Source organism: Capricornis sumatraensis, chromosome 17, assembly GCF_032405125.1.
Source record: "Capricornis sumatraensis isolate serow.1 chromosome 17, serow.2, whole genome shotgun sequence".
Lineage (NCBI taxonomy): Eukaryota > Metazoa > Chordata > Mammalia > Artiodactyla > Bovidae > Capricornis > Capricornis sumatraensis.
Window position 1 is genome coordinate 8882717 of NC_091085.1, and position 12211 is coordinate 8894927.

At 42.8% G+C, this 12211-nt stretch overlaps 1 protein-coding gene across 1 annotated transcript in view; it reads left to right on the forward strand.

Moving 5' to 3' along the window:
* Positions 1-1772: 1772 nt before the first annotated feature.
* The window catches only part of TLL1 (tolloid like 1), a 326873-nt gene continuing 316434 nt past the window's right edge, over positions 1773-12211 (forward strand). The window contains exon 1 of the mRNA XM_068989937.1: positions 1773-1941. Coding sequence (XP_068846038.1) covers positions 1773-1941 — 169 coding nt within the window. The remainder of the gene's footprint in view (positions 1942-12211) is intronic.

Sequence of the window (12211 nt, forward strand, 5' to 3'; positions counted from 1 at the left end):
GAGAAAACCCCAGTTTTGTCAGGAACATGGACTCATTTAGTTCTACCCAATCCTCCCATAATTTTTACTCTAAATTGGAAGTAATTGATAGCTCTTCTAAGTTTAGCCTCTAATTTTTCTTTAATAAGCATAAAACAGAGTCCAATCTCCTAACCAAAGACTGGGTCTACCTGTCAAAAGTGTGTGTGTGTGTGTGTGTGTGTGTGCGCGCACACACACATGGGTGTGGTTATCTTCATATTTTCCTCTAGAGAAGCGTGTATGTTAATGGTAACTCAGAAAAGGGGGGATATTTAAATCTTAAGATATAAAGGCAACAGATTTTTTACAAATCCCTGAGAAAGTAATAGTTCAAGATTTAGTTGGAGAAGGGAAGGCTCCCAATCATGAGCCCTTTGGAAATTTGGGGAAGAAGTCTTCTCACCTATTTTGGAAACTACTTGCAGATGTAGGGATTGCTCACAACAGGCGCTTTGCAGAGATTTCCTCTGATTTTTTTTCTCCCCAATTTCCCACAGCCTGTGTTTGTCCTATGTCTGCTAGGCTGACATGTGGTTTACCTCGCTAATCCTGCTGCCAGGTTTTACACACTCTCCTCCGAAGTAAAACTTAAGCCAGAGGATACTGAGCAACTCTGGGCATGGGCGCCAGAGCTGTCACAGAAAATTTGCTTCCCAAGTGTTCCTTCCAACTTCCCTTCCTGAGCCCGCGTGAGCCACAGCGCAGCCCTTGGCTAGGTCTTCGCGTTTCCTGCTGCTGCAATCTGTAACTGGATTTTGGATTTTTTTTTTTTTTTAAACTGCAGTTCTGAGGATCTCAGTTCTTAGGAAAACTTTGCTGGTTGTGGGACTTTGAAAGCAGTCAGTTTCTTTACCTCAGTCGCGGAGGCCCATTTTTCCTCCCCTCGGGCTGTACCGAGGCAAAGGCGGCAAAGGGGAGACGCAAACTGCTTGTGTTGGGGAGGAAGTGGAGGTTTGAGCCAAGTTGTCAGCATCCCTGGCCCACCCCCGGTCTGGCGCTCTCGGCTGGCACGTACATCATCTATTAACTGCTGTTCGTGGACGCAGTGCATGATATATTCATTTTTATCTTTAGTAAATTACAAATGGAATTCTCGGCGCTCTCGTGTCTGTCTGCTCCTACGGGGCTACCGAAAGGAGGCGGAGAGGAGGCTGTGGCCCGGATCCTGACCCTGATTGTATGAATAAGTAAGCAGGATGCAAGTGATTGGGTTAGATGCTGTGAAGATTTTTTTTTTTTTTTTCAAGTTAGGAAGAGGGTAAAGAGACAGCCGGGGGGTGGGGGGGAGACAAACAGTGCATCCCCAAATCCTCCCACTTCAGCTCTTCTCTCAGTCCTGCTTTGCTGCTTCTGCGGCTTTTAAGGTCTGGCGGCAAAGGAATGCTCTCCACCCGCGACCGCGGTCCCCACTTTCAGCTCAGACGCACTGATGTGAAGACTGGTCTTGTCCTTCCAGAGCGGCACCGTGTCCGGGTGCGGGGTGCACGCGGGATCTGAGCCCGAGAACCTGAGCCTGGGGCAGCCGAGCCGTTGAGTAGCTGAAAGAACGGCCGCCGGGAGACAGCCTGGCCGCGCGCCCGCCCGGACCCGCTCCCTACCTGCCCCCGCCCGCCACCTCGCCCGCGCCGGGGGACAGGTCGCCCTGCCCTCTCTCCGCCCGGCGGCGCCCCATGTCCCCGGACACCTGAGCGCCAGCCGCGCCGAGGAGCCTTCCGTGGGGACAGGAACCGGTGCCCTTCCTCGAGAGGAAGATGGGGCTGGAGAGGCTTTCCCCGGGGATGCTCGCGTGGCTGGCGGCCACGGGGGCTGTCCTCTGCGCGGAACTAGGGGTCTGCGCTGGCCTCGACTATGAATACACTTTCGGTGGCTACGGAGAGGATGAGGCGGAGACGCTGGACTACAAGGACCCGTGCAAAGCCGGTGAGTGCCCTCTCGGGGCAGGACGGCGGGGGCAAGGCTGGCGCTGGGAGGGCGCCGGGTCTCACCTGTCTCCTTCCCACCCCCTCCCCACCCGGAGGGGCCGCGCGGCCCCCGCAGCCGCAGCTCTGCGCCGGCGGGACTGGGTGCGGAGCGCGGTCTCCAAGTTTGGAACCTCCGGTAGTTCCTCCGCCCCACCCCCGCCCCGGCGCGGCGTGACGAGCTGCGGACGCAGCCGCTAGGGCTCCGAGCCCGGCGCCTGCGGCCCTGCGCTCCGCGGGCGGCGCCGCCCTGGTGCCCGGGCGGGCGGGCTTAGAGTCGGGACACCTTCGCCCCCTCTCGGCCAGGGTCCTGTGGGCGTTCCAGGCACAGGAGGCATGGGATGCCCTCGAAAGCTCCCGAGCTGGATGAATTTAAGCGCGCATTTGCCCTTTTCAGGAAACCTTAAAAACACTTCCAAGTTGCCGTCCCATTCAAGCTTGTTTCTCTCTCCCTCAATCCGGGTCCTGCGGTGGGACGCGGACACTCCGCCCGGCCCTCCTCCCGCAGCCTGAAGTCTGAGACACACGCCCTGTTTCCGGGCCCTGATCTGCTGAGTTGAGGCCGAGGTGACCAGGGGTGGGTGGACCGGCCATTCTCTTGCGAGGAAAGTGGTCACGAGGTTGCTGGGCCCGATTCGGTGAGAGTCTGTGAGCAGAAAGCACGTTTTGCCCCATCTCAAAATCCCCAAAGTAGATTCTGTGAGGGTGTTCTGCATGTGACTCCACACCTCTTTTGACCTCTCTTGAGCCTGAAGTTAAGAAAGATGTATGCAAATGAAGGAAAATGCTGGAAATTCTCTTGTTAATTTGCACCTTTGATGACACATTGTTCTAACATGGAGAGTATGTTAATGACAAGCAGTATATGTGTTCAGGTTATCAGCTCTTTCGCAGTTCACTCTTCACGTACTTCTTCAAAACTTGGAGTAGCTTAGCAGAAACATGTCAGTCTGGAATTCCGAGTTCTGATTTAATTCAATTTTGCTTATGTTTCCTCATCACCTTTAACCCTCAGCCTATCCCACCAGAAGTTTCCTGGGCCTTCCTTGATGGTTTAGAGGACCAAGACACCTTTCGCCTGTGGTGGATTGCTAGAGGCTGGGCTGCCAGAACTCAGTACTATACATCTCCCTAAACCTACCTTTTATTGAGAAATTTGTTTTGAATAATGTTTGCGACTGGGTGAAAATTGAAAATTTTCTTGTTTTAGGTAATGTAAAAATGAAGTATATTATTTCTCAAATTTGTCTAGGAAAACATCTATTCGCTGATACTCTGTTGTGTGAAAGATTCAACCAACTACCAGTATAAGATGGTCTGATTTCAGGAAAATAAATATAGTTTTCTCTGCATGTTAAAGTAAAAGCTTATGCTTTCAAAAATCATTAACTTAAAATATGAATATGCTGCTGCTGCTAAGTCGCTTCAGTCATGTCCAACTCTGTGCGACCCCATAGAGGGCAGCCCACCAGGCTCCTCTGTCCCTGGGATTCTCCAGGCAAGAACACTGGAGTGGGTTGCCATTTCCTTCTCCAAAGCATACATGCGTGCTAAGTCGCTTCAGTCGTGTCCGACTCTGTGCGACCCTATGGACAGCAGCCCTCCAGGCTCCTCTATCCACAGGATTCTCCAGGCAAGAATGCTGGAGTGGGTTGCCATTTCCTTCTCCAAAATATGAATATAACACATGTCAAAAGTTAGCTAATTCATTTTCAGAAGTTCCGTTGTTTCAGACTTAACTTCAGAAATTTCTCAGAAGAGTCTGTGAACCTGTGTTATTTTTGTCTAAAGAGTGTTTGAAGTTTTACAATTTACTTGTACTAAGTGTATTGAAACACATCTCAAGCGTAAATGTCCATTTTCCTCAGCACATAAACATTCAGACAAGAAAAAAAAAAACTTTAAGAGTATTTACTTTTATTTTTCCTTTGCTGTTGCTGTTCAGTTGCTAAGTCGCGTCCAACTCTTTGCGACCACTTGGACTGCAGCATGCCTGACTTCCCTTTTCTTCACTGTCTTCTGAAGTTTGCTCAGACTCATGTCTACTGAGTCGATAATGCCATCCAGTCATCTCATCCTCTGTTGCCCCCTGCTCCTCCTGCCTTCAATCCTTCCCAGCATCAGGATCTTTTCCAGTGAGTTGAGCTCTTTGCATCAGGTGGCCAAAGTACTGGAGTGTCAGCTTCAGCATCACTCCTTCCAGTGAATATTCAGAGTTGAGACTCACTGTTTTGAGCTCCTTGGAGTCCAAGGAACTCAAGGGTCTTCTCCAGCACCACAACTCGAAAGCAACAATTCTTCTGCGCTCAGCTTTCTCTGTGGTCCAACTCTCACATTTGTACATGACTACTCTGAGTGACTTCTCTTTCACTTTTCACTTTCATGCATTGGAGAAGGAAATGGCAACCCACTCCAGTGTTCTTGTCTGGAGAATCCCAGAGACAGAGGAGCCTAGTGGGCTGCCGTCTGTGGGGTTGCACAGAGTTGGACACGACTGAAGCGACTTAGCAGCAGCACTGGAAAAACCATAGCTTAGCCTCTACAGACCTTTTTCTGCAAAGTGATATCTCTGCTTTTTAATACACTCTCCAGGTTTGTCATAGCTTTCCTTTCCAGGAGCAAGTATTTTAAATTTCATGGCTGCAGTCAATGTTTGCAGTGATTTTGGAGCCCAATAAAATAAAATTTGTCACTGTTTCCACTTTTTCACCATCTATTAGCCATGGAGTGATGAGACCGGTTGCCATGATCTTAGTTCTCTGAGTATTTAGTTTTAGGCCAGCTTTTTCACTCTCTTCTTTCACCATCAGCAAGATGCTCTTTAGTTCCTCTTCACTTTGTTCCATTAGAGTGGTGTCATCTGCATATCTGAGGTTGTTGGTTTTTCTCCTGGCAATCTTAATTCCAGCTTGTGAGTCATCCAGCCTGTCATTTTGCATGATGTACTCTGCATGTAAGTTAAATAAGCAGGGTCACAATATACAGCCTTGACATACTCCTTTCCCAATTTGAACCAATCCATTGTTCCTTTACTAATCGTTTGTTTTTGGACAGAGCTGTTGATGATAAAACAACAATAAAACCAAATTTGAATGGATTATGATTCTAACTTTATTTCTTCCCTATTTTTGTGTACAAGAGCTAAACCTATACATGTGTGCAGTAAAAGAGAAATAAGAATGGTCCAAGTGGAAGACCGAGAAGCACAACCACAATTTGAGATCACTTTTAAATGATTATTGTTGCTTTTTTAACTTGGTGAAGTGAAAGGCTTTAATTTACTATCTTGGCTAAAGTGTACCAAAATCTTAGTGCCACCTTTTGGTACTATATAAGAGAAATAAAAGTAATAACAGGGAAAATTCACAGTACATTGAAATCCCAGTCAAAGAAGGCCACTAAAATAAGAAAGATGAAGACAAATATGTGAAAGATAACCAAAAAGCAAGAGGGGATGCTCTCCAGATTCCAGGGTGCCTTTGATCTGCCCTTCCCCAAAAGGTGAGTGGAGGTTATGGCCTACTGAAAAAAGTGCCCTTCTCTTTAGAAAGAAACAAGGGTCCTAAGTTTCATGAAACTATATGGTAGTTTGATGTCATAGTGATAGCATAGGTTTATAGTTTCAGAGCATTTGAGTACATTATTTCAGCTCAATACAACACTCCAAATGGTGGAATTTGTTATTACTACCATTACCCAGATAGAAAAACAGATGCTCCATGAAGTCAAACAATTTGTTAAGATTACCCAGAGCTTGATTTCAAGTCTCCTGGCTGTAAAGTTCACTTGTTTTAAACAATTACACTCCATTCTTAATTGGCCTTTTGGAGAACTTCCTTGAAATGTGAAGAGTAGAAGTTTGTCCAGGTTTATCTGAGTCTAGACTAGTAGAAATGCATTTGCTTTATCTGATATTAATGAAATGACTAAGAACATAGTTTCACTTTGCTAAATATAGTGAGAATATAAAGTCCTTGAGGTTAGAGATCATAACTGATTTTTAATGTTTATCACAGGAATGGGTTAACATTGTTAGATATCTGGAAAGTTCTCAATACCTCCTCATATCTATAGACTATTAATATTGATCTTCATCCCTCATCTACATCTCATTCTAACAAATCAAGTGTTATCCAAGAAGAAATATTCTTCACTATAACTTGTTAGAGTTGTGCCATTCTTAGTATATTTGTGAAGCAATATAACTGGTATACCTTTCAGAACTCTGATTTCAAGTTCATAAAACTATAGGACAGAAAGGAAGACTTTTGTTAATTTAACTTTGATTTAGAAGTATATTTTTGATATAAGTGAAAATAGATAGGGGCTTCCCTGGTGGCTCAGTGGTAAAGAATCCGCCTGCCAATGCAGGAAAAACTGGTTTGATCCCTGGATCTGGAAGATCCCCAGGAGAAGTAAATGGCAACACACTCTGGTATTCTTGCCTGGGAAATCCCATAGATAGAGGAGGCTACAGGCCATGGGGTCCCAAAAGGGTTGAACTTGACAAAGGGGCTAAGTAACAACAGAAATAGGTAAGTCAGTGTAGCACAGCCTCAGATGTATTTGTTTAGCCAAATCTATTAGTCCATAAAATAGATAATTCACCTCTCTATATAAACAGATACAAAGATGCAGATAATTCAAAAGAATGTCTATCTTGCACATTGAGATGTCAGCACAATACATAGTCATCTGAATTTGCAATCAGATTTATCTTGCTTTCTCTAGTTCAGAAGGATCCTGAGAGATGCTGGAAAGCTGATCCTGCAGGAAGTCATTCCAGAACAGAGACTAAGGTGTCCTATTTCATCATTGTGCTGTACCAATACGTGTTAATCTGAGTGTCTATGAATATCTGTGAAGAGTCTGGGCAAATCTGGGGTGCAAATTAATCTCTCATATTTGTCTAGAGATTAGCTGGAAAAGATTACATGCAAAACCAACTCTGTGTTCTCTCTCTACCCTCTTCCTTCCTTCCTTCCTCTCTCCCTCCCTCCCTCCCCCCCCCCCCCTCCATCCTTTCTTCCCTTTTCTCTTTTTGTATTTAAGGAGATGTCAGGAAATCACAGACAATTGAAAATATAATATCTAAAGAGGGAGACTGAAGAAATTAGAATTTTGAATGATGAGTGGAGGCTGATAAGACTAATTAGCAAGGTATCTTTATCCTCCTAAACAAATGTGAATACTCTGAAAACGAGACTTTCCTACCTTTAATCTGAGTAAATGGTTTCTTTTTCTTGAAAAAATCTGAGCATGATTAAAGGTCAGTGACTTGCAAGGTTGAATTTATCCCTAGAGTGGCTTGTTTATTAGAAATAGGCTTTTGGCATTGTAAAGGATTATTCTTTTTTGCTTTTCTTCATAACCAGTGTTCTAGTATACTAATTCTAAGGGAAATTTTCATAAATTTATCATCTCTCAGTAAGATCTTATCACTTTTTTGGCTCTCAGTATTTTTTATTTTTATTTTTTAATTATTTTTTTTTATTTAATTTTAAAATCTTTAATTCTTACATGTGTTCCCAAACATGAAACCCCCTCCCACCTCCCTCCCCATAACATCTCTGTGGGTCATCCCCATGCACCAGCCCCAAGCATGCTGTATCCTGCGTCAGACATAGACTGGCGATTCAGTATTATACTTTCCAGCTTCCTTGGCAGCCTCCTAAGTATGGCATTTTAGAATTTGATGTTCAACTCTATGCCTTAATATAATATTAAATATCCAAACATGTATTTATTGCTTGGCATCACTTTAGGTGGCCAAACTCTCATGTTAAAAATGCATTTTATAGACCTGCTTCTCTTAAACAGTCTCTTCTGTTTTAGTTTTCATTCCTCAGGTCTTGATTCTTTTTTCCTCCTCCTGCCTCTGCTGCTCATTGAGAAATGATCAAAATACAGTGTTTGCAAAAGGGATGGATAAGAATTCTATGTAGTTGAATTCTATTCATCATTTGCCAGTAGCAGTTCTTTAGCCCTTGTCCTGATGGCCACACTGATTTTTTATTTCCTTTTTCTTTTGGTCTACCAATGGCAGTTACTGATACTAGTTAGGAATAAGAGAGATTGTTTTTTTCTCAAATATGTCCTTGCAGACTAATACAGCTCGAAAGTTCCTTTTTGTTTGCTTTTTACAGTCTCCTGAGATCTTCCCACTTTTTATCTCTGAAGAGGGTAGTGTGCTTTGCAAATTTAAAATTTAACTTGCATCCATTCTCTGAGGTAGTTTGTGTAATAATTCATGGAACCTTTGTGGTTTCCATTCAAGTAGATGCTCTTTGAGGCTTCCTTTCTCTCTTTGGGCCTCCTTAGCCCATAGTGGAATATTTAAAAGTGTGTAAGGTCCATAACTTTTACTCTTGCCCTCATAATGGCCCATTTTTCTACAAATGTCAAATATATACCACATATAATTTCTTCTACAGAAACCATATAACCCCCATTGTATATGTATGAATACTATTTTGTATGTTTTAGCAACTTTCCTTGATTTAAAATTTAGACTAATTTGCCTGTAATTCCGCTACCATATTCTTTGTATACTTTTAGGAGATTAGTCACATTAATGATCCTTTAGGTCTCGCAGTCATGAGTGTACTGGACAGAGGTTAACCCTTAAATGTTTCTAGAACTCAGGTAGATAGTATCAAATGCTAGTGATTTACTATCATTAATATATATATATTTCTTTTTAGACTATTACCTATTGTTTCTAATAGCATATCAGCACATATGCTTAAAATATTTAAAACTAGGACCTTCTCTAAGCTTTTCTAAGAATGCTTAGAAAAGATGGAAGCGAATAATCCTTTTAAAATGCAACCTTGCACATCCTGCTGGGTCTATCTGGGACCACGCTGGGACGATTCTGGGGACGCAGAGGAAGGGGGTTGTTCTTCTCCCCCAAACTATAGGGACACCCTCTCTTGCCACAGCATTTTGAGCCCACCAGATAGGCCTGGGGTAGGCCTCAGGTGCTCAGGTGCCTTGCAAGATTCCTGGGCATGTGACGTTTCCTATACTAGGGGAATTTTGAGGATTCTTACACTTCTTTCATATTTCAAGATATGGAATTAATTAATTGTGGACTTATCATTCCTAAATTAAGGAGAAAGAGTCCTCTCCCCAACCCTAGATACAATAGAGTGATTTAGCAATGGGACTTCAGTGGTTTATTTCCTTTAGTTATCTATTAAAAAATGATATGAGAGGAACATTAAAAAAATACAGTGTCAAAGCTATGGAATGAATTACATAAAATATGTTCTTTCTCAGAAATCAGAAACAGGCCTACTTGCTTATGTATTTAGTTCTTGTTATCATTAGCCCTGAAAATGGGATATTGACTACTAAAGTTTGAGATATTGTGAGCTGGCTAATAGAATGCTTGTTTTGTCAGCTGCTTACAAAATGCATGCTAATCCAGTCAAGCTACATTTGTATTAACAAGTAAGGTAAATTAAGTGTTAATTGAGATTCAAAAAGTGAGCCAATGAGGTGTTTGTCTTAATCAGTTCTTCTCCTGAAATTTATATTTATAGTTTAACCTAAAATATTTGCCATTGACCATATTAAAACAAAACAAAACAAAACTTCTCAAATGGTAATAGTTCTAAAAAGTTGAAACCATGATGATCAGAAGTGCTTCCAAATATAGTAGTTTTTTCAAAACACAATCTAATTTTATGTATTAATATGCTACTAAAGCATTCATCTTAATGTTTAAGAATGACATTTCATCAATTTCTAACACACTGCACCATTTGACAAATCAGGGAGTTACTACAGAGGTGGAGACACAAAGCTTATATTTGCTGTCAGCATCTGATGTCTTCTGTGTTGATGAACTTCCTATGTTTAGTTTGTGTGAAGGGTGAGGAAGAGGTAGGATAGCTTTTGTATTCCTTACATTTCTCACTTATGTTAAATTGTCAGCACTTGGACTGTGTGCCCCAACAGCAACTAGAGCAGCCCCTGGCTTGGCAGCTGTTACAAGCAAGCTCAGAGTTCTCTTTGGCCGTGAATGGATTTGGAATGTTTATTAAGCAGCATTGGACTTACCTTGACATCAGTTCACTGGACTGACTATTCTGAAAGGATGGAGCTCCATCCCTCTTCCCATGATTTATCTAGTTGAAGTTTATAGTTTGTGTTTTGTGCTCAGGTTATTGTGTTACTAAGTATCTTTCGTTGCATAAAAGTTAAACCTTTAAGATACCCCAGGGAAGAGCATCAAACATAATTAGAAAAGAGCCAGATTGCTCTTTTGCTAGATAATAAATTGCTAGATAATAAATACTTGGACCCTATTATACCTCGCATATCTAGGAATTGCCTTCATGACTCATGTCAAAGTAACACAGCTCATATTTTTACTTTGTAAAATGTCTCTTCTACTCACTGTATCCCTATCAGTTAACATGATTGTTAACCCTTTTGGACACATGAAGAAACTGAAACACAGAAGGATCCAGTGGCTGGGCTGTCATTCCAGTTGATAAGTAGTGAGAACTTGATCCTAGGTTTGATATTCGATGCCTTTCGTCTTAAGAATCCCCTTCACTGGCTTTCCCGTCAGCAGAAATGAATTAAGACTGACAATTGAAATGATAGTATTTGTGTCATGGTCATTCATCCATGGTAATTTTTTTTTTCAATGAGAATACATCTTGCCTTCAACATTCTTGCATTTGATAAGCCACATACTATACTATTAAAGTCAGGCCAATACTTTCAATTGAGTGGAGTATTGGGCAGATGCTACTCCCTTTCAAGAGAGTGTTTTCTAATTGTAGAGTCACAAATGAAATACTCCAGTTGTGTAAAAGACAAACGAAAATGAACACGACTAATTCTAACAGAGATATATTTGAGTACAAAGTATTATAGGGGAGAAACTGCTCTATGTTGTCCCAAGTATATAAATTGTGACAGCAGGCTTTCCATGCAGTTTAGGGGAGGAGTTGGATTTGAGTAGAATTCAGTTGTTGATGTCTGGTTCTTTGCACAGGACTTGCATTATGTGTGGTACCATTAAATTGTTTCACGCTTTAGATTGCTGTCTGAGTATTCATGGAACTCTTGCTTCAGTTCAGTTCAGTCGCTCAGTCGTGTCTGACTCTGCAACCCCATGAATCACAGCACGCCAGGCCTCCCTGTCCAACTCCAACTCCCAGAGTTCACTCAGATTCACGTCCATCAAGTCAGTGATGCCATCCAGCCATCTCATCCTCTGTCGTTGACCCCTTCTCCTCCTGCCCCCAATCCCTCCCAGCATCAGAGTTTTTTCCAATGAGTCAACTCTTCGCATGAAGTGGAAAAGTACTGGAGTTTCAGCTTCAGCATCATTCCTTCCAAAGAAATCCCAGGGCTGATCTCCTTTAGAATGGACTGGTTGGATCTCCTTGCAGTCCAAGGGACTCTCAAGAGTCTTCTCCAACACCACAGTTCAAAAGCATCAATTCTTCAGTGCTCAGCTTTCTTCACAGTCCAACTCTCACATCCATACATGACCACTGGAAAAACCATAGCCTTGACTAGACGGACCTTTGTTGGCAAAGTAATGTCTCTGCTTTTCAACATGCTATTTCAGTTCAGTTCAGTTTAGTCACTCAGTCATGTCTGACTCTTTGTGACCCCATGAATCACAGCACACCAGGCCTCCCTGTTCATCACCATCACCCGGAGTTCATTCAGACACACGTCCATCGAGTCAGTGATGCCTTCCAGCCATCTCATCCTCGGTCGTCCCCTTCTCCTCCTGCCCCCAATCCCTCCCGGCATCAGAGTCTTTTCCAGTGAGTCAACTCTTCGCATGAAGTGGCCAAAGTACTGGAGTTTCAGCTTTAGCATCATTCCTTCCAAAGAAATCCCAGGGTTGATCTCCTTCAGAATGGACTGGTTGGATCTCCTTGCAGTCCAAGGGACTCTCAAGAGTCTTCTCCAATACCACAGTTCAAAAGCATCAATTCTTCGGCGCTCAGCCTTCTTCTCAGTCCAACTCTCACATCCATACATGACCACAGGAAAAACCATAGCCTTGACTAGACGGACCTTAGTTGGCAAAGTAATGTCTCTGCTTTTGAATATACTATCTAGGTTGGTCATAACTTTTCTTCCAGAGTAAGCGTCTTTTAATTTCATGGCTGCAATCACCATCTGCAGTGATTTTGGAGCCCCAAAAAATAAAGTCTGACACTGTTTCCACTGTTTCCCCATCTATT